Source organism: Gouania willdenowi, unplaced genomic scaffold, assembly GCF_900634775.1.
Source record: "Gouania willdenowi unplaced genomic scaffold, fGouWil2.1 scaffold_344_arrow_ctg1, whole genome shotgun sequence".
Taxonomy (NCBI): domain Eukaryota; kingdom Metazoa; phylum Chordata; class Actinopteri; order Blenniiformes; family Gobiesocidae; genus Gouania; species Gouania willdenowi.
This window is the reverse complement of record NW_021145107.1, coordinates 189,777-216,728: the sequence shown is the minus strand read 5'-3', so window position 1 is coordinate 216,728 and position 26,952 is coordinate 189,777. Positions and strand designations below refer to the sequence as shown.

General features: G+C 40.1%; 1 protein-coding gene across 2 annotated transcripts; it reads right to left on the bottom strand.

The window, feature by feature from the left end:
- Positions 1-1,415: 1,415 nt before the first annotated feature.
- LOC114459781 (platelet-derived growth factor subunit A-like) lies at positions 1,416-26,952 on the bottom strand. Of its 2 annotated transcripts, none has more exons than XM_028441927.1 (6): positions 26,502-26,952; positions 26,100-26,196; positions 19,454-19,549; positions 17,380-17,573; positions 10,853-10,979; positions 1,416-1,735 (listed from the first exon to the last, which is right to left on the bottom strand). In XM_028441927.1, exons 1-6 carry the CDS (start codon positions 26,583-26,585, stop codon positions 1,725-1,727), a joined length of 609 nt encoding a protein of 202 aa, XP_028297728.1. In that variant the 5' UTR covers positions 26,586-26,952; the 3' UTR covers positions 1,416-1,724. The 2 variants fall into 2 exon arrangements, with proteins under 2 accessions (XP_028297728.1, XP_028297727.1); XM_028441926.1 differs by lacking the exon at positions 1,416-1,735 and adding an exon at positions 10,246-10,797.

The following is a 26,952-nucleotide window of genomic DNA, read 5'->3' as shown; positions in this document are numbered from 1 at the left end:
TTGCCATATTTTAAACTATTTTTATTTCTTTTTCTTGCCATATTTTTGTTCCTTTAGATGCATTTTTGCTACATTGCTCCCATTTCTGACACTTCTCAATTAAATTTCAATGCTGTTCTGCACATTATTTCCACTTTCAAGACATTTTCAACACTTCTAAACCCTTTCCACCACTTTTCCACCTAATGTCACATATGTTTACCCATTATTGTCACTTTTAACCTCTTTTCACCATATTTCATGATTATTTTTGCCAATTTAACCACATTCACAATTTGTTATGCCCATTATTTGCCAGTTTAAAATAATTGTTTCTACTTTTTAAATACATTGCTGCCACTTTTAAGCCAATATTACCACTTAAACACTTTTTTCTGTCTATTTTTGTCCACTCTATTTTGCAACTTTTAAACAATTTCTGTGTTTTTTAAAATCCCATTTCACCACCTGTTACACAATTTTTGGTCACTTTTAACCCATTTTTTTTTAATTTTATTTATAAGGATTAACATCTTTAAGATGAAAATATATTAGGGTGCAAATGGCACCTTTATTAGTTTATTTTGGGGTTCGTGGGCTGAAAAGGTTGAGAACCACTCGTCTAGTCTATTACTTTATTTTAGCAAAGGATTAGCAAGCATGCTAATCAGCGTTAGCTCCGTCACCGTGTACAAAGCCTGGTGAACCACAATGTTTTTTAAATAGTTATCGTTTTACACACAAAAGTGATCTGAGGGTCACATGATCAACAGTAATGGCAGAATTAGAATAATGAACAATCTGAGCATTAATACAGGAAACAATAAAGGCTTTATGAGGTTATGTTGTCATTGTTGTCAATTATTCTGTATTTTTTTTGTTTATTTTGGTCATATTTATTTCTTTGGACACATTTTCTGTATTTTTGCTGTTATTTTGTGTGTATTATCATTGTTGATTTGGTTTTTGGGTATAATTTATGTGTGTTTATGGAGTCATTTTGTGTTTTTTGTATTTTTAGCTTCATATTTTGCATTTAATTGATATCAGTTAGCGGTTCCTATAGTTCTGGGCTTCTCTCTTTGAATGTACTTGCATTCTGAGTGAACATGTGTGTGTGTTTTAATATCTTTTGGATTACACAAAACCTGAGATGTGTGCGAGAGCTCTCAGTTACAAACTCACAGGGGTTTTAGCTCTGGTATTATCATGCTCTCCATAATCTCTTTCTCACACACACACAGAATCGGCTTTGTTTTCTGTGTAAACTCTCAAATCTTTCTGACAATTTTCATATAAATATTTTATTATATCAGTAGGAGGAGCTTTTCTCCTCCTGTTCTTTATGCAGACAACATACCAGGACAAAAGACTGAACAGAAAGAAGGATGATGATGGAAGGATAGACATGCGTTTGTGCAAACGTTTTGCAGAGGAAGAGTCAATCTTGGAGTACAAAAACTTAATCCTGGCCACTGTGTCAAGAAAGGATTCTATCCAGTTCATAATCCCAGCTGCTGCTGAGCGGTTTATAGTCAGAAGGAGCCGGACGCCAACCATAAGAACCCGGCCTGAGTTCTGCCAGTCCACCAGGAATCCTCTGGCTGTGTGAGTTTTCTGTCACAAAATGTCCTCACGAGTTCTTTTTCACTCCATCAAAGATCGGCCATCACTGTGAGCTCTGACAGACGGTGAAGAAGTTTTATCGTTCCTCATTCTCTTCTCAGCTCCAGGACTCCACACGTTCACCTGATGCCTGTCAATGGAACGTTCACTGAGTAAATACACACATATACGATCAATCCTAAAATACACACATATGCATAAAGGATATCAAGGACATCAAGTTGTTATCTTGATGTCCTTGAAAGCAGATATTGTGGTTTTTACACACTAAAGGTTGTTTTATGCTTTTCGCATAAATGTACGTGGAAATGAGACGCAGAGAATCCGCATGAAACAGCGCATGTGGCCTTCATACTCTTACGATACAATTTTCCACTCCCAAACTGCAGGGGGCAGTGTATTACAAACGCACGCTAACCACGGTACAAAAGTACAGTAGAAGAATAAGTTGTTGTCAACATGGCGGCGGCTAGACTGCGTCTACTTCGTCTTACTTTGTTGTCTTTTGTTACTGCAGAGACGGAAAAGAAAGCGAAGGTGGTCGACTCGTCCTTCACACATGCCTCTTTGCTCCGCACCACGCTTTGCTTCCTCGGATACTCCGGTCTTTTTGCGATATGTGAAAGGTCACTGAAACTCTGGTGCGGAGCAAACAAGCGAACTTTGGTCCTCTGAAAAATGTAGGTCTCGGTTCGGCTCAAGCGAAGCATGGTGCGGTCTTTAACCATGTGAGAAAGCAACCAGGACCAAACATTTGTAACGGAGAAATCCCATCAGTGACAGAGCTAATGCTCTGTGTGCCTGCTGTCATGGTAACAGAAACGAGCACACATTCACAACCCAGTGCTCCAGCAGCAACACATATATATCCATTCATCCATCCATCCATCCATCCATCCATCCATCCATCCATTTTCAGAGTTGCTTTGTCAGCACACAAAACACATTGAAATCATTTCCTCACTTCTTTCCGTATTTCTCATCTCTGTTTCCCCAAACTGTTCATGTGATCAGCGATGGCTGCACATTTGACTGCTCTGTTTCATCTGCGTATATATTCTCATATCTTCACATATTACATAACCTTACCAGTAAGTTACCGGTGACATGACGGCTCTGAGCGCTGACAGATGGAGCGGAGTCATCTCTGTGTCTATGTAGAGCATTAGCGCAGGTTGTGGCATCGTGTGATTATGGGTTATTTTGAATTATTATTAATGACTTTTCTGCAGAGATAGTTTTAGGATTTCCTTTGGAAGACATAGGAAAAGAGACAAATTATAGGACGTGACGGAGCGACTGTGAGTAGTGACAGAGCAGCATCACATCGTCACAGCATTGGAAGTTGAAGTATTCTGTCCAATTCTGCGACCGACCGTTTCGCCTGCGTGACGTTGGTTAGAAAGTTTGGTGCTCTTGACAAATAGAATGTGTGAAAATGGACCGGACCAAATTAAATTGCAACAATGTTGCAGATTCACCGCCTGAACCGGACTGTATGTGTGAAATCACCCTAAATCGTAGGAGGCGGGATTAGGGGGAGTACAATTTGCTTGTGAGGCCAATGCGAATGGACGAGGAAGTACACTTCAAATATATGCAGATGTCAGCCCACAGATTTGATGATTTGCTGCATCACATTTGACCTTTCATCAAACATTCAGGTACTCACAGTTGCCCTATAAAACCATGAGAGAAACGTGCAGTAACCTTTCGTGTCCTTGCCTCGGGAAACAACCAGCAAAGTGTGGCACAGAGCTACATGATGGGACCAACTACAGTTTCCGTCACTGTGGTGAAGGTTTGTGAAGCAATTTGGGCGACATTGTGCAGTGAATTTCTTGCACTTCCAAATACAGCCAAGTGATCAGAAATCTGGAATTTTGGTGTGTGTGGAATTTCCCTAATTGTTTGGGGTGTATTGATGGGAAGCATGTTGCCATGAAGGCACCACCAAACGCAGGGAGTGACTATTTCAACTACAAAGGAACACATTCCCTTGTCCTTATGGCAGCCTGTGATGCAAACTATCAATTCACTTTGGTGGACATAGGAGCATACGGAAGGGAAAGTGATGGTGGTGTCTTCCAGGAGAGCAGATTTGGGCAGAATCTGTTGCACGGGAACTTGGACATACCACCTTCTGCCAAACCAGGGCTCGACGCTGCGACCAAATTCTGTGCCACCACTGGAAAAGTTTATGTAGAGCCTTGTGACCAACCTTCCAGGTACTGCAGTCCCTGTACCACACGGCCATTTCCAGGAATACTATATACAGTATGTATGGGTGATCATCAGTGTTGGGAACGTTATTTTAAAAAAGTAATTAGTTATAGTTATTCACTACTTGTTCCAAAAAGTAACTGAGTTAGTAACTGAATTACTCGATAATAAAATTAACTCATTACCAAGGAAAGTAACTATTTGCGTTACTGTTAAAAATAAAAAAAAAAGTTGCTATATGTCAAATAATTCAGATTTTTTAGATACGTGTGTCGTTGTTGTTGTGAGGTGCTTCATTAAATTTGAGTTGTTTACAACAGTGGACAAAGTCTTCACTCCTGGATATAATGAACACTTCACATGTACGTTCTTGTCTTTGACCATAATTAATATAAAGTAGTGTTTGTATCGTTACCTTAAAAATAACAACTTTTCATCAGATTGCTCCACGCTCACCATCTCTGCTGATTCATCAAATCTGCTGTGTGTGTCGCGTGTGCTGGCATGCCACCTTAGCCAATCATAATAGCTCACCTTGTTTTTAACCCACCTCCTCACTACAGCTGCGTATAAAGCGGGGGATGCTTTCAGGTAACAATTTATTCAATCAATACATGTAACGCACCGTATTTTTAATGTTCAGTAACGATAACGGCGTTGTAACGGCATAAAAAGTAATTAGTTAGATTACCCCGTTACTGAAAATCAAACGCCGTTACCTAACGCCGTTATTTTTTAAATGCCATTATTCTAAACACTGGTGATCATATTAAAGACTTTTTTTTGTATGACAACATAATTCTTTTTATTGCATTAACAGAAAAAAACCTCAATGATGCCCAGCAAATCTACAAATACCACCACTCACGTGGCAAGAGGAGGCATACTGGCAGCACGGTGACGAATCCTGGGATGACCAATGGAATTCCACCCACAGAAAACTGAAGGGTGTGAAAGCCTGTGTAGCACAATTAGGGAGTGGAGGGCAGTGATAGCAGGCCACAACAACTTGTTGGACATTGGCCGTCTCAGCAAAGCACGACACGTCATTTTTCCTGACACCACAGGGACTTGTTCCCTGGCAGGAGAATGTACTCAGGATGAACACGAGTGAAGAAAATACAGGACTGCAGTGAATTTGAAATTCAACACTGTTTTTAGTGCAACACACTGTAACAAAGAAAATAAAATATGCAAAAAAAGAATTGCACCTGTTTGTGTTACTGCCTGGCTTTTGCAATGATCCCTGCTTGAAGAATCATACCAATGTTTGTATTTTCTAATTTTAGGAACAAGTAGCTCCTGTTCGTCCACCATGATTTCCTGTGCGGCTCCGTCCACTTTGTTTGAAAAATATAAAGACACATGACGTAGAAACGTTACGTCATTTGTACGCACGGAGCTGCGCCGACCAAACATAAAACAACCTTAAGGCTTTGTTGTAAATGTCTCACTCTGTACTATACACTAAAACTTAATGAGTATATACTGTCCACTACAGTGTTTTCTTTTAACCTTTTTTTGAGCCAAGGTACATTTTTTCATTGAAAAAAATCCCAAGGCACACCAACAACCAAAAATGTTAACAAAATAACAACTTTGTAGACAATATACAGTCATTCTAACAAAAGTGTCTTGAGTAGGAATCAAATAAACAAACAAACAAAAAGATTTTCATATTTCTAGTTTTTAATAAAAAAAACAAAATCAATTCAATGCAATTAACAATCTGCACAAGTGTTTATAATAGGAATCAAATGAAAAACAACAACAACAATATATATATATATATATATATATATATATATATATATATATATATATAGTTTATATTTATTTTTGCTGGCAGAAGATGGATGGATATACTAGTATTTATTTTTTCAAATAAAAAGTGGAATTATTGATTTGCAGTGATTCCTCAAACAGGTTTGAATACAAATATAAAACAAAACATTAAATATGATTAGAACTGCAATTAAACTTTATTCTGTTAAATATTGTTTCGTGTGATATTTATATATATTTTTTACATTATATTACAGAATTTTATATTATATTTATATAATGTATTATTATTATTATTATTATTATTATTATTATTATTATTATTATTATTATTATTATTATTATTAATAAAGAAATTTATAACACATTTTTTATAATTCAATTTTGCTCTGTGTTAAACATTAAGAGTATTAGTTTTCAAAAATGTTTTTGAGACCATTTTTGTGAAATTGATTAATTTCCCACGGCACGTGCCGTGGCGCAGTGGTTGAAAAATTCTGGTCTACTATACACTATAGTATGATTATGATAATTAGCGTTCCCACTGAAGTATACTTCCATGTTTCCCAAGATGTATCTGTTGATTCTCCACCTTTGAAAGTTACAGAATGCTAGGCTAATGCTGGGTTAATGATAATGCTAGGTTAATGCTAATGCTAGGTTACTGCTAGCTAATGCTAATGCTAGGGTAATGCTAGCTAAAGCTAATGCTAGGTTGATGCTAGCTAATGCTAATACTGGGTTATTGATAATGTTAGGCTAATGCTAATATAATCAACACTGTAACTGGAAGAAGAAGTGAGAGATCAAAGAGCAACATAGCTTGTGTCTGAAGTGATGCATCATGGGTGGCTGTGTTGTAAATGTCCCACTAACGAACTATCCACTACAAACTCAATGACTATATACTGATATCTACTAAGTATGATTAAAATAATGATCGTTCCCACTGAAGTATACTTTCAAGTTTCCCAAGATGCATTTGGAACCTACAGCATTGAAAACCTGAATCACACTGAGGCTAAATATCTCTGTTGATTCTCTACCTTTACTTTGAAAGTTCTGAAAACATTTTATGTGAGAAAGTGACTAAGTAGAATATTCCCATTAATTTCAAAACAAGAAGCCTAAAAAAAAAAAACTAATGAAAGACAAGAAGAGATGCTTTTATTTTGAACATGGGATGTTTGATTTTGATGTTTAAACTGTTCCCAGGTCGATTTTACATTCCGCACCCAATGCATCATGGGATGGTTGAGTATGACTAGTGTGTCTACCGTGTATACTTAAAAAATCTCCCCATATAGAATACATCAAAGTATTTCTCGTATACTCTATCTTTTCATACTATCTAACGTGAAGCACTACAGTACATACTCATTTAGAAGTCAGACTTAGTAAGAGTAGTACGTTAGTATGTGTAGTACGTAAATTAGAGAGAATGTGGCGCTCCAATAAAACAGAGGAGTCACGAATACTTTGGCAAGAAAGCCATAGTAAATACATGACAGCCTTACGACATAGTCGATCTACATACTACTCCTCACTAATTGAAGAAAATAAAAATAATCCGAGGTACCTTTTCAGCACTGTAGCCAGGCTAACACAAAGTCAGAGCTCTATTGAGCCCATGATTCCTCTAGCCCTCAGCTGTGAGGACTTTATGACATTTTTTAACGATAAAATTCACAAGATTAGAGATAAAATTAGCCACTCCCTGCCTTCACCTGGGCCTGCTGTACCATTAAATGTAAATAGGCCTAACCTAAACTGTTTCACACATATAGGACTTCAGGAACTTAACTCTATTATTTCATCCTCCAAACCATCGACCTGCCTTTCAGATCCGATCCCAACTAAGCTGTTTAAAGAAGTTGTTCCCCTGGTCTGCCCATCTTTGTTGGAGACAATAAATATATCCCTATCAATAGGCTACGTGCCACAGTCCTTTAAAGTAGCTGTAATCAAACCCCTTCTCAAAAAACCTACTCTTGATTCCAGCACTTTAGCAAACTACAGGCCTATATCTAATCTTCCTTTTATTTCAAAGATTCTTGAGAAAGTTGTGGCGGCTCAGCTCTGTGAATTTCTTCAAAACAACAGCCTGTTCGAGGACTTCCAGTCAGGCTTTAGAGCTCAACACAGCACAGAGACTGCTTTAGTTAAAGTAACTAATGATCTACTCTGGGCTTCAGATGAAGGACGACTCTCAGTGCTGGTTTTATTAGATCTTAGTGCAGCTTTTGACACTATAGATCACTATATTCTACTAGAGAGATTAGAGAAATTACTTGGAATCACAGGGACTGCCCTAAACTGGTTTAAGTCCTACCTATCTGATAGGTACCAGTTTGTACACGTGAATAATAAGTCTTCTGTGTACACTAAAGTAAGCTACGGGGTTCCTCAGGGCTCTGTGCTAGGTCCAATCCTCTTCTGTATCTATATGACCCCCCTTGGTAATGTTATGAGAAAATACTCTGTTAACTTCCACTGCTATGCTGATGATACCCAACTGTATGTATCAATGAAGCCAGGTGAGACAAATCAGCTATCTAAACTTGAGGCCTGTCTAAAGGACATTAGGGCCTGGATGGACCAAAATTTTCTTCTTCTCAACTCAGACAAGACTGAGGTCATTGTACTGGGCCCGCGACACCTTAGAGAAACCTATGCTACCCTAACTGCCCTAGATGGCATTACTCTGGCACAAAGCACAACTGTTAGAAACCTTGGGGTTCTATTTGATCAGGACTTATCCTTCAACTCTCACATAAAACAAACTTCAAGAACTGCCTTCTTTCATCTCCGTAACATTGCTAAAATCAGATCTATCCTGTCTCAGGGCGACGCCGAAAAGCTAGTCCATGCTTTTGTTACCTCTAGACTGGATTATTGTAATTCTCTTTTAGCAGGCTGCCCGAGCAAGTCGCTTAAGACACTTCAGCTGGTTCAAAATGCTGCAGCACGTGTACTGACTAAAACTAGGAGAAGAGATCACATTACTCCTGTATTAGCCTCTCTGCATTGGCTTCCCATAAAATATAGAATAGAATTCAAGATTCTTCTTCTCACTTATAAAGCCCTAAATGGACAGGCACCAGTCTATCTCAAGGAGCTTGTAGTGCCATACAATCCCCCCAGAACACGACGCTCTCAAAATGCTGGACTACTCGTTGTTCCATTCGTCTCTAAAAGTAGTATAGGAGGAAGAGCTTTCAGTTATCAGGCCCCACTTCTCTGGAACCATCTACCAACCACGGTTCGGGGGGCAGACACCCTCTCTACCTTTAAGGTTAGGCTCAAAACATTCCTCTTTGATAAAGCTTTTAGTTAGGAACCAGCTCATAGCTCATAATTAAGATGCAATAGGCATAGACTGCCGGGGGGGGGGGGGGGGGTCTGGCATGCTCGGTTGGAGAGAGGTTGGAGAGGGCGTTAGGAGAGAGGTCATTTAGGTTAGAGAGGGACCGGAGAGGGTCCCATTCCTCTCTCAAACACTCCCTCTATGTCTGCTTCTTCCCTTGTGTGTTTGCTCCTGTACTCCTTCTGGCTTTTGTCTTGCAGGTCCGTGGGATCCTCAGTGTGGAGTTACAGAGTCTCAACAACTCTGTCTCCACCCTTTCCTCTGCACACACCCAACACAGCATAACGTGGATGGCTGTTCATCATAGGAATGGGATCCACACAAGGTTCCTGCTGCTTAACAGAAGGTTTTCCTTGCCACCATGATGAATTCATGTTGGGTGTGGGATACATATGTATGTGTATATACGTATATATGCATATGTGTGTATCCATAAAATGAAGAGTCCGTCCTTAAGACTGCTCTACTGTAAAGTGCCTTGAGATACCATTGGTTATGATTTGGCGCTATACAAATAAAGATTGATTGATTGATATGAGTAGTACGTTAGTATGAGTAGTAGGTTCATATGTGTAGTACGTTATAATGAGTAGTACGTTAGTATGAGTAGTACGTTGGTATGAGTAGTACGTTAGTAAGAGTAGTATGTTAGTATGAGTAGTACGTTAGTATGAGTAGTACGTTAATAAGAGTGTTACGATAGGATGAGTAGTACGTTAGTATGAGTAGTACGTTAGTATGAGTAGTACGTTAATAAGAGTAGTACGTTAGGATGAGTAGTACGTTAGTATGAGTAGTACGTTAGTATGAGTAGTATGTTAGTAAGAGTAGTACGTTAGTATGAGTAGTACGTTAGTATGAGTAGTACGTTAGTATGAGTAGTACGTTAGTAAGAGTAGTACGTTAGTATGAGTAGAACGTTAGTATGAGTAGTACGTTAGTAAGAGTAGTACGTTAGGATGAGTAGTACGTTAGTATGAGAAGTACGTTAGTAAGAGTAGTACGTTAGTATGAGTAGTACGTTAGTATGAGTAGTATGTTAGTATGAGTAGTAGGTTAATATGTGTAGTACGTTAGGATGAGTAGTACGTTAGTATGAGTAGTACGTTAGTATGAGTAGTATGTTAGTAAGAGTAGTACATTAGTAAGAGTAGTACGTTAGTATGAGTAGTACGTTAGTATGAGTAGTACGTTAGTAAGAGTAGTACGTTAGTATGAGTAGTACGTTAGTAAGAGTAGTACGTTAGTATGAGTAGTACGTTAGTATGAGTAGTACGTTAGTAAGAGTAGTACGTTAGTATGAGTAGTACGTTAGTATGAGTAGTACGTTAGTATGAGTAGTACGTTAGTAAGAGTAGTACGTTAGGATGAGTAGTAGGTTAATATGTGTAGTACTTTATAATGAGTAGTACGTTAGTATGAGTAGTACGTTGGCATGAGTAGTACGTTAGTAAGAGTAGTATGTTAGTATGAGTAGTATGTTAATAAGAGTAGTACGTTAGGATGAGTAGTACGTTAGTATGAGTAGTACGTTAGTATGAGTAGTACGTTAGTATGAGTAGTACGTTAGGATGACATTTACAACACTGCCATTGTAATCAGGTAGGTGGGTGGAGCCTGGGGATTTGCTGTTATATATCATTAAAGCTTCAAACATGGACCTGGACAGTCTTTAAATGCATCATGAACTTGGTCAGCTGAGGTCAAGCAAGAATAATGAGTTTCAAGATCATCTTTTTTAGTTTAATAGTGACAAAGCTGTGGTGCCTGTGACCTTTTGGACCAGTTGATGCTTCCGCTGTGAGCCATCTGTTGGACTGAAACATGTCTGTGGGTATAACGACTCATACAAACAGGAACTAATGTACTCACCAGTGTCCACGCTTGGGTTTGAGCTGAGGAGGCGTTTGTTGGCGCACGTGCACTCTACATGATCCTCCAGCCTCACGTGCACCTCCCTCAGTTTGGGCCGCCGTCGCACATACTCCACTTTTGCCACCTGGACAAACGGAAACAGACGCAGAGAGGTTTTTAAAGTGAAACTGACAGGGTAGAGACTAATTCAATACAAACGCTGATAGTCCTTTGACTCTTTTCTGTTTTTGTTTTAAGGGATCCTCCATTTTTTCCTTTTTTTTTTTTTTTTACAAATGTGGTTTAACGTCTTTGAAATGTACTTATTAGTAGATCTATGCCTAAAAAACACATTATTTTGTGTTTAAAAACAACTATCCTCAGGATAAATATAGATTTTCACAAAAATCATATTTTGAGTCGATATTTTATCCACCCTTTGTTTTCATCTTCAAATCTATTAAAAATACGTTTGACTCCAGATTGATCCTCTCAGTTTAAGCTTTATTTATTATGGACATATAAAAATACTTTATCATTCCAGCTGTAATACATTCCTAAGCTTATATGAAACAGTTTGTATGCTTAATTGTCACACAGAAACATTTCCAAAAGAGAAAGAGAAGCTTGGTTTAAATCTCCTGTAGATCCGTGTGAAATAGATCTGCATTGATGTCAATGTTACAGACAGTAGGTGCAGTTGTTTCCTTTCGAACCTGTGTAAACCTGTGTCTCTTCTTCTATGAATGAAGGGAGAATTACTGCTAAAAGCTTTGGATTCACTGCCACTAAGTGATGCATATTTTATGTTGTGTCAACACTCGTCACACTTGCTGCCAACTCTGAACGTCTAAGCTGTCTAAGTCTTTCCTGCAATTAAAAGCGTTCTTGTGGAAACGAAAATACCGTAAATTTAAAACACCAGTGACAGAAGTGATCCATGATTAATGCTTTTCATCCCAAATAGGAACCTACGTTAGCAGGAATCCATGTCTGATTGCACAATAGCTTTGAAAGAAGGAGTTGAGCTCTGCACAGTAACATAGACGTTTAATTAAGTGTTTAGATTGAGCCACAATACATTTATTGTTACTTTTAGGGCAAGGGGTTAGTATTAGTGTTATTGTGGGGCTCGGGCAAGGATTAGGCCAGTAATGGGAAACAGGCGGCCCAGGGGCCACATGGGCACCTAGCTCTGTTTGTGAGGCCCCGAAAGTAAATGCACAAACAGACTCGAAAAACACAAAAAATGACAGAAAAATAACAGGAAATTTTTTTTTTTAAAAACAAGCCCAAAAAACAAGTACATGACAACCAAAGCACACAAAGTGAGAGAAAAATATGCTAAATGATACTTAGTACGCGACAACTAAATTTAAACAAAATCACAATTAAAACACACAAAATTACAATATAATTACAAAAACAAACAAAAATGAGAATAATAATCTTCAGATTGGTTAGATTCTAAACGCTGACACTCATTTTTATAAATGTGTCCATCGGGTCGTATGGGGCTGGTGCAATGTGGATTGGGCAGCAGTCAAGCGAGAGCCATGGTGATTTAATCCCCGGCTAAAGAAGCTAGCTCCAGGGACGTGGAACATCACCTCTCTGGTGGGGAAGGAGCCTGAACTGGTTTGTGTTTCCAATGGATATAGTCTTATCTCACCTCCACACACAGTAAGGATTCCCGAACCAGTCTTCTTGAGAAGGATTGGACTCTCTTCCACTCTGGAGTTCTACATGTGAGAGGGGGCCTGTTTGTTGGAGTTTACTCAGGTAGATGAGAGGGTGGCCTCCCTCCGCCTTCGGGTGGGGGGATAGGTCCAGAGTTTCCACCCTTCTGGGATCGCTTAGAGGAAGAACTGGAGAGTGCTCCTTCTGGGGATTCCCTCGTTCTGCTGGGCGACTTCAATATGCACATGTTGGCAATGACAGTGAGACCTGAATGCAAGTGGTTCTTTGTTATTGGACTTCTGTGCCGGTGGGCGGTTCTTGTTGTGACCGCAAAACCTGAACACCGGGGGTGAGGGATGCTGCCCAGCTGAAGAAGGAGTCCCATCAGGCCTTTTTGGCCTGTGGGACCCCAGTGGCAGCCGACAGGTACTGACGGGTCCTGACGGGACAAGCGGAGTGGTCACCCAGGCAAAACCCTGGAAATGTTTGACGAGACCATGGAGAATGCCTTCCTGATGGCTTTGAAGAGGTTCTGGACCACGTTGCAGGGTCGCAGAAGGGGGATGCGGTGCACTGTTAAAAGGGACATATTATGAAAAATCCACTTTTGCAGTTTTTTTTCATCACATAAGAGGTAACTTGAGTGTCCACTGGCACACGAAATGTGAAATAAAACCATCCATTCGTTTGTTTGTGGTCTGTGTAAGTCTTACAACACAGAAAACATTTCTCCGTTTCAAATTTTCTGAGTATGTGAAGTCACACGCGAAGACAATACACTTCCCTCAGCTTGTAACTCCCCCCATAGACTCCACCCCCAGTACCTGATCTTTGGCCTCGTATCGCTGATCTGACGTGTTTGTGACAGAATCAACTTAACAGTTGAACAAAACAAATGATTATGACCTTAAATGCACTATTCCTGTAGTTAGAAAAGCAGAGGAGGAGGAGAAAGTTAGTGTGTGTGAAGCTGGGTGACAGGGGAGAGAGAGAGCTGATCACTTATCATTAACAGCTCCGCTTTTATGGTGTAAATGATCAACTTACTGAGTTACTAAAGGATGAGTTCACTCAGAATGTAGGCTTGTTCAAGAAGTTAACCAATTACATTTTGCCCCGGTAAGTTGCAGCTGCAGTCGTGTCACTGTAGCGGAGTGGGAGGGTCTACATTCTACACACAGTGAAGGGGGAGGTCTATGCAAATCCAGGGACACACTCCCCAAAACAGAGCACTCTCACAGAACTCGTTTTTATTAAACCTCTTCTGTTGCTTAATTTATGTTAAGTTTTGACCAAACACCAGCACAGATATGTCATTTCAACCACAGGGAAAGGTTTTAAAAGGTGAACATGTTTCATAATATGTCCCCTTTAACACTGGATATGGTGTGAATGGTGCGCTGCTGATCCCGACTCAGGACGTCGTGGATTGGTGGAAGGAATACTTTGAAGACCTCCTCAATCCCACCAACATGCATTCTGGTGAGGAGGCAGTGTGGGGTATCGGACCCCCTTATACAGGCCGTCCATTCCTTGTATGACTGGAGTCAGAGCTTGGTCCACATTGCGAGCAGTAGGTTGGACTCCAGTGAGGGTCTGACTCCACCCTTTGTCACTGAATCCATTCATAACTTTTATGGACTGAATTTCAAGACGTAGCCCTGGCTGGTTAAGGGGGTCCAGTTTGGGGGCCTCAGGATTGCATCACTGCTTTTTACAGGTGATGTGTTCCTGTTGGCTCCATCAGGCCATGACCTTCAATTCTCACTGAATCATGAGAACAAGATTGCGGGTACAAGCGGCTGAAATTAGTTTCCTTCATAGGGTGGCTGGACTCTCCCTTAGAGATAGAGTGAGAAGCTCTGTCATCCAGGAGGATCTCAGAGTAGAGCTGCTGCTCCTCTGCATTGAGAAGAGCCAGATGAGGTGGCCCGGGCACCTAATTAGGATGCCCCCCAGACGCCTCCCTTGTGAGGTGTTCAGGGCCCATAGAAGCATCGGTGAGACACACACACACACACACACACACACACACACACACACACACACACACACACACACACACACACGGCTGTGCTCCTCTTTGTCAGTGTGTGACTGAACCGGTCTGAATCTTATTTCCAGCGCTGGAGTCGTTCAAAGGGAAACTGTTGTGTTCTCCTTCCACCTCTCCATCAGCCCTCAGACTCACACAATGATAAGAGTGGGGAGGGTAATAGTTGTTGGCAGGTGTACAGTGCATACCTACTGTAAGTGGCTGTGTTTACATGTTCTCTGTTTAGTGAGTACGTGCACACTGAGAAACAGGAGTTCTCTGTAGTAGAGCAGTGTTTATACTTCTGCATGTTCATTAAGAAAGTCAGATGTTGGTGATTAAATATTATCTTTGATCTGTAAGATGTAGAGAAAGAAAGAAAAGAGAGAGATAAAAAAAAGAGAAAGAAGGAATAAAAAAGAGAGGAAAGAAAAAAGAAGAAAATAGAAAGAATAAAAGAGGAAAAAAAGAAAAGAAGAAGAAAAAGAAGAAAAGAAAGATTAAAAAAAGAGGCCATCGAGTACAAACTATAACCTCAGTGATGGTTGTACAAAAATTAAATTGACTTTTTAACATTTTTTTAAATCCACAAACTCAACAAAGACAAAAGTTAATGTTAACAGTAAGTAACTGAATAACAGCCTTTAGTTTAAGAAAATAAAATAAAATAAAATACTGTCAAGATTCAATAACAAAGTAAAACCTGATTACATAATCCCCTAATCTCCTTCACAATAAAAGTACGTTTATAATAAAATATGTGCAAGTGACCTGAAAAACACACTCTTGGGTTCCAACCCATTTGTTGAGAACCTGTGCTCTGTTTAAATTATAATAATGATGAACAATGAACAAAGATTTTCATAATGATCATTATTTGTTTTTATTTATTTACACCAGTGGTTCTCAACCTTTTCAGGCCACGACTTATTCATCTGAATAATATCCACTGTTACCCAGGGACGTTTATCATTATCATCTTAAAGATGGAAATCCTTGTTTTAATCACTAATAAAATTGGTTCAACGCGACCAAAAACTATGAAAAAGGTGGTGAAATGGGATTTAAAAACACACAGAAATTGGTTAAAAGTTGTAAATTAGAGTGGATAAGAGGTAATGTAATTAAAAAACTAGGACAATTAGTTTAAACTGGCAAAGCATAAAATAGGTAAAATTGGCCAAAATAAGCATGAAATGTGGCGAAAAGAGGTTAAAAGTGACACTAGTGGGTCAACATATGTGACATTAGGTGGAGAAGTGGTGGAAAGGGTTTATAAGTGCTGAACATGTCTGGAAAATGTAAAAAAGAAATGTGCAGAAAAGGCAATGAAATGTGATGAAGTGTCAGAAATGGGAGAAATGTAGCAAAAATGCATTAAAATGATCTTACTTAGTTTCTATGTGGAGACCCCCCTTCCAGTGTCTGCCTACCTCAAATTGGGTCCTGGCCCCATGATTGAGAACCCTTGATTTATGGGGTTTCCCTTTACAACTAAGAATGTTTTGTCTCTGTGACATCACAGCGTGTACATCACTACTAAACATAGACTCCATCTAGTCTGCATTGTCACCAACACACCATGTATTTACGTTGTGTGTATTACGAGGTAATAATAGCTCGCTCAGACACTAAAGCTGTGTCTTAAAGTCATGATAATCCACATCAAACTGAAGGAGTCGCCAATAAAGCGTTACCACCCACAGAGAGAATCAGTGGATCTATTTGATCAGTTAGAGAAAAACACAAAGTGAGTCTAATCACAAGCTGCTGAGCTGGAAAACAACTTAGCACTGGTGACACGTTGGGATTGTTCACATGATGCTGCGCTGCACTGGGACCTCAGGGTATGAACTGGGACAGCAACACATGGTGCAACACTGAGCCCATTCACTTCAATGGTCCAACCACAGAGACCTAGACTTTAACTTAGAGAGATGAACATCTCACTTTCCTGAGGCAACGTTTGTCACAGCAAGGCCACAAAACTGTGATTGTCTGTTTTAAGGCTCAAATGATCAGCATTAATGTCAGCATTTCAAATAAATGGTAAAATGGACTTGATTTTTATATAGAGCTTTATCACCACTGAAACAGTCTCAAAGCGCTTTACATATCAGCTCATTCACCCAATCACTCTCACATTCACACACCAGTGGGACAGGACTGCCATGCAAGGCACTAGTCGACCACTGGGAGCATCTTTGGGTTCAGTGTCTTGCCCAAGGACACTTCGACACATAGTCAGGTACTGGGATCGAACCCCCAACCTCTCGATCAGAAGACGACCCACTACCACCTGATCCACGGTCGCCCAAATAACAACCAATCTGAGCTTTAACTCAGGAAAAAACCACGGTTTGGTCTGTTTTTGTTGTTGTTTTGTATATATTTTTCTGTTTATTTTTGGAGTCATTTTTGTGTATTTTTGTTATCGGTTCGAATGTATTTCTGTCATTCTGTATTTTTCTGTGTATTTTTGGAGTCATTTTTTGTATTTTTGTTGTTTTGTTTCATTTTAAGTCATTCTGTATATTTTTGTTGTTTTCTGTTATGAGTCATTTTGTGTAGTTTTGTTGTTGTGTTGTTTTGTACTTTTATATACATTTTTCAGTTATTTACTTGAAGCCATCTTGAATGTTTTTGGTGTAATTTTGTTTAATTTTCTGTAATTTTCTATGTGATTCTTAGTTATTTTGTATGTTTATTTTGGGGGCCAAACAAAATGAGTTTCCCACGTCAGGTTAAATGTCACAGTGGATGACACAGATGTTTGTACACTATAAATCCAACCTGACTTTGTATCCAACATTAAAGGACGTACTCGTACCTTGACGGTGCGGTGATGTTTCCGAGCTGCTTGACACCTCATGTTGCCTGTGTTGCAGCAACCAGTGCAACGTCTCACCTCCACACACGGAGGCCAGAGGATGAAGTTAGCTGAAGTGGGATCCACCAGGCTCCTGGGAATTTCAAAAATGGTTGTTCGCACTTTGCAAACAGCGGGATGGGCCTCCTCAACCACTGCATGTAAACAGAGACGTGACGTATCGTTACCATCAACAATTTATTAAGAAAACTGGCTTCATGCAATATGCAACAATCCAGACTCATCTGTACAACAAACAAACTCCTAAAGCTGCTGGAGACGATGGACATTTGTTATGATCTCCACCGTAAACACTCTTATTAACGTTGTCACAAATTTTGCAAAGCACTGTGGGAAGTGGAGTCCTGTAGACGGACACATACAAAGAAGGGTTTTTCTTTCATTCTTTCTTGTGTGTTTTCTAAAGACAAAGAGGACTGTGATTGGTTTGACTCCATTTTTCTTTTTTGCTGCAACTTTCAGTGAAAACACCAGAAATGTGTTGCAACGTCACTTTTTCAGAGATTTTGGGGCAAACACAAGAAATCACAGTAAGAAGTAAAAACACTTCAATGCTATTGTCTACGTCAGTGGTTCTCAACCTTTTCACCCTGTGACCCCCAAAATAAAGGTCCCAGAGAGCGGGGACCCCCACTGTAGCTGAAGGTGGTTGAACACAGATATGAACATTGAAGAACAGTCATGTGGAGACAGGACCATCTATAAGGGGGAATAAAGGGGAGAGATTTTTGGGGTCCATCCATAAAGTCAGTAAAATGATGGTTCATTGTTCTATGAATCTGTGATAACCACATTTATTTATTCATCTGAATAATATCCACTGTTATCCAGGAACGTTTATTATTATTATTATAGTCATCTTAAAGATGGAAATCCTTGTTTCAATCACTAATAAAATGGGTTCAAAGTGACCAAAAATGAACAGAAAAAGTGTTGAAAAGGGTTCAAAGTGTCAATTTTGGCTTAAAAGTGGCAAAAATATTAGGAAAACTAGAAAAAGTAAGAACAATTAGTTTAGACTGGCAAATAAAGGGCATGACAAATCGTGAATGTGGTTAAATTGGCAAAAATAAGCATGAAATATGCAAAAATGGGCTCAAATTGTTAAAATAAAATACCTAATTTCTTGAAAGCATCTGGCAACCCCCTCCCAGAGTCTCCTCAACACACCCAAGGTTGAGAACCATCTACAGGACTTCTCATCCCACAATGCAATACAGGACATTTTTCCAACAATGTCAACAAGACGGTGTTTACAGTGAAGATGAAAACAAACTTTTTAGCATCAATTTCAACCTTTAACGTCTTTATTTTTGAGCAAATTATCGAGCGTGTGTGTGTGCGTGTGTGTGTGTGCGTTTGTGTGTGTGAGCGTGTGTGTATGCGTGTGTGTGTGTGCGTGTGTGTGTGTGTGTGTGTGTGTGTGCGTGCGTGTGTGTGTGCGTGTGTGCGTGTGCGTGTGTGTGTGTGAGCGTGTGTGTATGCGTGTGTGTGTGTGCGTGTGTGTGTGTGTGTGCGTGCGTGCGTGTGTGTGTGTGCCTGTGTGTGTGAGTGTGTGTGTGTGTGTGTGTGCGTGTGTGTGTGCGTGTGTGTGCGTGTGTGTGTGTGCGTGCGTGTGTGTGTGCGTGTGTGCGTGCGTGTGTGCGTGTGTGTGTGCGTGTGTGTGTGTGCGTGTGTGTGTGTGTGTGTGTGTGTGCGAGTGTGTGTGTGTGTTTGCGTGCGTGTGTGTGAGTGTGAGCGTGTGTGTGTGTGTGCGTGTGTGTGTGCGTGTGTGTGTGCGTGTGTGTGAGCATGTGTGCGTGTGTGTGTGTGTGTGTGTATGCGTGTGTGTGCGTGTGTGTGTGTGTGTGCGTGCGTGTGTGTGTGCGTGTGTGTGTGAGTGTGTGTGTGTGTGTGTGTGCGTGTGTGTGTGTGCGTGTGAGCATGTGTGCGCGTGTGTGTGTGTGTGTGTGTGTGTGTGTGTGTGTGTGTGTGTGTGTGTGTGTGTGTGTGTGTGTATGTGTGTGTGTCTCACCGATGCTTCTTCTTTGTCTGCTGTGTGTCTTCAGGTCAGGGTAAAGCTGAGAGACGTCCTTGTGATACAGATGTTTGGTCTCCATCACATCATTATCTGAACAAAGACAAAACAGGAGGAATGGTTAGAGAAACACTAACACACACTCTAACACACGCACACACTGACACACTCTAACACACACACTAACACACACACACTAACACACTCTAACACACACTAACACACACACTAACACACACACTAACACACTCTAACACACACACACACACACACACACACACACACACACACACACACACACACACACACACACACACACACACACACACACACACACACACACACTAACACATAGACACACAAACACACACACATTTAGTGATGAACTGTTTACTAAACTAGTGCTGCTGTAGGTTTATATTTTTCTGCTCAGTTGTTAATAATAATAATTTATTGGATTTTATATAATGCTTTATCATAAACACTCAAAGCGCTTTAGAGAATTAAGGGATTATTATTTCACTCCACATTTAGTGGTGGTAAGCTACTATTGTAGCCACAGCTGCCCTGGGGCAGACTGACTGAGGCGAGGCTGCCATGGTGCGCCATTGGCCCCTCCCACTACCACCAACACTCACTCACACACTACATTCATACTACGCAATGTGGGTGAAGTGCCTTGCCCAAGGACACAATGACAGATACCACTGCAGCGACTGTCCCCCACTGTGGCCCCTGGAATTCCCAATGGTGTCATCATCTACTGACCAGGTCCAGACCTGCTTATCTTCACACATCTAACGGGATCGGCCAATCACAGGCTGGTATGGTGAGATACCAGCTCCTGTTTGTTTGTAGTATTCTTCACTTTTCAGGTTCAGTTTGTTTGTTTCAGTCTAACATAAAATCTTCAAAGATAAATCACAATTTAAAAATGTATAACAAGAATCCACAGTTAGATTACAGTAAGTAATGACACCAAATCTTAATGATTGAACTGTGTTATGGTTAAAAACTCTGTGGAACAGAGAAACCCAACTTTACACTGGATCAAAAACTATCAATGTCCAAGCAATGTTTACGTTTTCTTTGGTCTGTTCTTTTACAAATCGACAACATAATCATAAAAAACAAGACAAATATAACTTGCTGGAAGTTTCTTGGAACCTTGAGGTTCACATGGTTGTTTACATGCTGCAGTCTGATTAAAGCGCTTTTTTAACCTGGTTAGTGTAACCCAGTTATGCTGTTAGCGTGTTAGCACTTAGTTAGCAGGTCACTGGCTGAGCTCCATGGAAACACTGGTGGGAAAGTAACAGTTCTTCACTGTGTAGAGCACCTCAGAGTGCTGAGTCATCAGATAACAGCTGACCTCATGTCTGAGAGACCTTTACATGTCTAAAGGATCAAACTGTCCATTAATGTGTCCATAGAACAGAAACAAACATGTGACTGTATCTGAGTTAGAATAACGACCAATCAGAACAATATTACAGGAAACAACAAAGAGATGTACGGCGCTAAATCACCATGGTAACTTATGCAGAACACCTAACCTGGTCAAGACCAGGTTTTGTTGTGGTTACGATCTGTTGGTATGTGTGGAGCAGCTGTGACTCTGAGCCTCTTAAGGTGCGTTCACACCGAACGCGACAGTAGCGCTGCAGTAGTTTCCATCGCCCCTGCTTTTTGGTCACTCCATCTCTTCATCGCTCTGGTGACGCAATCACCAGGGAAGTGGGTGTGTGTGTGTGTGCTCTGTAGTGGGAGGGGCTACAGCCTCTGCTCAACACACAGTGAAGGACGAGGAATTTGTCGCTTTATGTCCCTTAAAAAGTTCAGATTTTTGCAACTTTGAGTCGCTCGACCTCGTCGCTCACATTACACATGTCACGTCGCTTTAGGGGAGATAACTTGAGATCGCGTCATTAACATTGATTTTAATGTAAATGCGTTGCTTCATTCACCTCAGTCGTGTTCGATGTGATACGTGTTTTCATGTTTCTAAAACATCAGAAAACTCTCCAATAATAACACAAGATAAAGCCACTACATTTTTACGAGTCTCTGTGGAGAAAACAGTCGTAAAGAGTTCCACAGTACGCTCGTGCACGGAGAGAGAGCCGATGGCCCAAACCAGGGATTTAAAACCACTAAAAGCACGACAACGTGTTCCATCGTTGAATGTTGGTAAAGAACAAACAGAGAAGGTAGAAGTTTGTGAACTCTACAGCGTTGACTTTGACCCATAGATGAGAAACTCTTCTTCAGGTTCCTGTTTCTCTGCCTAGAGACGTCTGTACTCTAGTACCTGGTTACAGTACCTGGTTACTGTAACTAGTTACTGTACCTAGTTACTGTAGCTAGTTACTGTACCTTTACTGTACTTAGTTACTGTACCTGGTTACTGTGCCTGGTTACAGTAACTAGTTACTGTGCCTGGTTACAGTACCTGGTTACTGTAACTAGTTACTGTACCTAGTTACTGTAGCTAGTTACTGTACCTTTACTGTACTTAGTTACTGTACCTGGTTACTGTGCCTGGTTACAGTAACTAGTTACTGTGCCTGGTTACAGTACCTGGTTACTGTAACTAGTTACAGTACAGTATGTGTGTGTGTGTGTGTGTGTGTGTGTGTGTGTGTGTGTGTTCCTATAAACACAGTGTGCTTTTAAACACAACATCCACTTCTGTCTCTCTCTCTCTGACACGCAGGAATTTCGTCATGAATTAAACATGACAAACTAAGAATGGGCAGAATGACAACAGGATAATGAAGTGAGCCACTTGACCCCCACCCAGCCGTGGGGGTGGGGGGGGTGGGGGTGGGGGGGGGGGGTGTTAGTCAGGCCATTAGCATCTCAATGCTGTCAGGATTAATGCAGCACACATTAAAAAATGAGCACACACACACACACACACACACACACACACACACACACACACACACACACACACACACACACACACACACACACACACACACACACACACACACACACACACACACACACACACACACACACACACACACACACACACACACACATTTTGTCCCCAAGATGAATAAATAAAGATGTTAAAGGTTGAAATTGATGCTAAAAAGTTTGTTTTCATCTCCACTGTAAACACAGTCTTGTTGTCGAGAACATTTCTTGTATTGCATTGTGGGATGTGGAGTCCTGTAGATGGGTTCTCTTGGGTGGGTTCGCAAGACTCTGGGAGGGGGTCACCAAATGCCTTCAAGAAACTAGGAATATTTTTTTAAACAATTTGAGCCCATTTTTATTTATGTTTACCTTTTTCTGCAACTACACCAAACTTATATTTTAATCTATTTTCATCACTGAATTTTTCTCCTTTTAATGTATTTTTGCTACATTACTTCCATTTCTGACACTTCTTCATCACATTCCAATGCCTTTAATGCACATTTTTTCCACTTTAAAGACATGTTCAGCACTTATAAACACTTTCCACCACTTTTCCACCTAATGTCACATATGTTGATCCAATATTGTCACTTTTAACCTCTTTTCACTATATTTCATGCTTTTTTGGCCAAATTTAACCACATTCACCATATGTCATGCCCATTATTTGCCAGTTTAAACTAATTGTTCCAATATTCTCACTTTCAACCCTTTTATTTTTGTCCACTCTAATTTTCATCTTTTAACCAATTTCTGTGGTCTTTAAAATCCCATTTCACCACCTTTTTCATCATTTTTGGTCACTTTGAACCCATTTTATATATAATAATAATAATAATAATAATAATAATAATAATAATAATAATAATAATAAACATTCCTGGATAACAGTGGATATTATTCAGATGAATAAATAAATAAATGTGGTTATCACAGATTCATAGAACAATGGACCATCATTTTACTGACTTTATGGATGGACCCCAAAAATCTCTCCTTTATTCCCCCTTATAGATGGTCCTGTCTCCACATGACTGTTCTTCAATGTTCATGTCTGTGTTCAACCACCTTCAGCTACAGTGGGGGTCCCCGCTCTCTGGGACCTTTATTTTGGGGGTCACAGGGTGAAAAGGTTGAGAACCACTGGTGTAGACATTGAAGTGTTTTTACTTCATTCTTTGATTTCTTGTGTTTTCCCCAAAAACTCTGACAAAGTGACTTTGCAACACATTTTATTTTATTCTTACTGTGATTGGTTGACTCCATTTTGTTCTAGTTTGTTCCCCAGTATTCCCAGACATTAAATTTCACGTGCGAGTGTAAAAATAAACATCTGTTATTGTTCTGTTACATTTTTCAGTGAAAACATGAGAAATATGTTAGAAGTGACTTTATCAGAGTTTTAGGAGCAAACACAACAAATCACAGTAAGAATGAAGTGAAAACACTTTAAAGCATCCATCTACGGGACTCCACATCCCACAATGCAATGCACTAAACTTTTCAGATAAAGTCAATAAACTGAGTGATTAAGTGGGTGATGAATGGATGGATGGATGGATGGATGGATGGATGGATGGAGAGTTAACCCTCCAAAAAGTAGCTAGATTTCTTTTTAATGTATTTAAAATATTTTTTTAAATTATTAACTTTTTTTTAATTAACTCAATACATTTGAACTGTTTGAAATGTAAACTTTCAGGGGTTAATTTTGGACAAATTGATGACAACATAGAATTGACGAGATCTTCCCTTTGAATGGTACAAATGATGAGTCAGCAAACGTGTTCCAGTCAGTGAAGCAGGATGAAGCCTCTGCACAATGAACCATTACTGACACACAACGGGTGCTTCAATTACTTTATCAAATAAATCAATTACATGAAATATTGTGTTTTAAAATGTGGTTTTAAATTTCCCATCATGCACCAACTGTGTTAGAAAGTATTCAAACAGTGTCATGATTGGCAAAGCTCTGAAATTCACAAACCCTGCCTTAAATCCCTCCAAAATGGCAACAAACACCTCAACTCACACTGGGGGCCATATAAGGTTTCATTTCATTCGGCCTCTAAAGTAAACACAAAATGACTAAGAAATAAATGTCTACTAAAACAAACCTAGATTAGATTAATCTACGTTAGCTGGATTCAACTCACCAAACATTCCCTACGAACGTCAATCACCTATGATCACAACACGCTAATTAGAGCCAAGTGTTTACAGCCTCGCTACGTGCACGTGCACATGAAAGGGGTGGAGCTTGCAACGTCTGACCAAACAATGGAGAGAACTGTCTGACTGAGCGTCTTCACCATGAATGGAGGAACAGTTTATGATCTTAAATAAATATAATTAATATTAATCTATGATGACAGAGAAGAGCAACAGTGTTAGTGCAGCGCACAGCAGGAGGCGGAGCTTTTATACTCGCTCAGATCTGATCCACTTCATAACTTGGTACTGACCAGGTTGCTGAAGTTTAAAATGATGAATAATTAAAATCCATAATTCAGACCAAAGACAACGCTGTTGTTACAGAAAAGGCAGGAATGAGAGAACTCAGACAGGAAGCTGCTGATACTGTGAATGTGTAAAAGTATGAGATTATTTATGATATTAATCCATTAGATGATAAACGAACAGCGCTCTGCAGTTAAACTTTATTACAGCACACACGTGTTTCTGTTCAGGTAGACCTCTATCACACACACTGGGATGAGAACACATTGTGTATGTTCCTGCTGATAATGTCAGCCCCAGCGTATGGATTATTTATTATTTAAATTATTCATTCATTCATTACCTCACCCGTCCGCGTACACGGATCCTAAAGGATGTCATCAGTAAATGAAAGGATTGCATTTATAATTAATAATCTTCTTTCCTAAACTCAGTCAGATCTGCACCAATCAGGATCTTCTAACAATGGGCAGGTTGTTTTCTAAGAGATCTGATTGGTCAGGAGGCGGGGCTTTAGGACTCTCTAACATCCAAGCCAGGTTCCAGCGAGCTTCGTAGTCCAGCACACACTGATTAAATCCCGGAAGTTAGCGTGATAAGAGGTCATCTAGATTTGTAGCTTACCCCCAAAAGGACCACACACAAAAAAATAAATAAATAAATAAAAATCACTCAAAGCGCAAAACAACAAAAAAATACTGAATGAGTACAACAATACACACAAACCACTTAAAAAATACAAAACAAAACAAAAAACACAGGATGAAAAAGAAAATATATAGAATGACAACAAAAACATACAGAACAACAACAAAAATACACAAAAAGGCCCTTTGTTGTTTCCTGTTTATGTTCAGATGAAATAATTTTCCAAATGCAGACATGAACATTGATCATGTGACCCTCAGATCACATAAAATCACATTTGTGTGGCCCCTGCTGTGATAAAAGTATATGCATCTCAGAACACGTGTCATGTATCAATAGAAATCCAACCATTTCTTTGCTTTTCATAATGTTCATAATGCACAATATGGACTACGTTTTACATGCGTTTACTTCTGTTAATTCTAACTCTGACAAAGGTGGCAAAGATGTATTTTGTATTTTATTTTTGTGCTTTCTGAAATGATCTTGCATTATGATCTTCACACGAAAACTTCATCTTTCCAAACAGTGAATGCAGCATTATAATATAATATTATTATAATATAATTGTATTTATTATAATAGTGAGGAGCTTTACCTACGGAGTCTATCTCTAGTAGCCGCTGGAGGTCGCTGATGCTGCGGATCTCGGTGCTGGAGATCCGCTCCAACAGCTCCCGAGGAAGAGAAGAGTCCTGTGGGAACAAAGTTGGTTCAGTTTACCGTGCACACGCACACGCACGCAAGCGCACATTAGAACAGCTGTGCGTAAAGAATGCAACAACTTTGATGGATAACCTGAAACATCTGCTCCGTGCGATCACCGCAAACAGATTGGTCACCAAAGGTTTTTGCGTAATTACGCACACACGACAACGAAAATTCTAGGATTTCATGCAGATTTGCGTAGTTGTAATGATTTAGTCTCCGTCTAATCACCATGGCAACATTATTCCGATGAATGAAAGTTAAACTGAGGAGTTTTTCATGCTGAGCTCACCTCAGCAGCCGCGCGTAACAGGCAGAGGTAACCGAGGAAGAGGAGGAGGAGGAGGAAGAGGAGGAGGTGCACCGCGGCTCTCATCGCCTCTCCGTCCGCTGCAGGAGCCGGACAGTCGCTCCCAGACCAGAGGAGCCCACAAGCATCCCTCAGAAAGACAGGACGGGGCCCCTCCAGGACTCTCCACAATATCAGCTGCTGGTGCTGCTGGTGGTGATGGTGGTGGGGTTAAAATCAGATGATCAGGAACCAAAGCAGAGCATGTCCCGGTCTTCACTAACAATTCCTATATCCAGATGTGCAGGAATATCCACCCTTGACCTCCTGCTCCCACTGAAATCCCTGTGAAACCAAACATCTGTGAAACAAATCCTTAGATGGAATAAAACGAGCCCAGAGAGAGTGAAGCTGGTCTGGGTGAAGCAGCAGAAACAGCCGTGGTCCTCTGTCG

Coding starts and splice junctions, on each gene's coding strand:
- LOC114459781 (XM_028441926.1), bottom strand. CDS start 26,585: ATGAGAGCCGCGGTGCACCTCCTCCTCTTCCTCCTCCTCCTCCTCTTC. Junction 26,197..26,501: donor TGTTACGCGCGGCTGCTGAG/GTGAGCTCAGCA, acceptor TTGTTCCCACAG/GACTCTTCTCTTCCTCGGGA. Junction 10,798..10,852: donor AAACCCAAGCGTGGACACTG/GTGAGTACATTA, acceptor GACATGTTTCAG/TCCAACAGATGGCTCACAGC.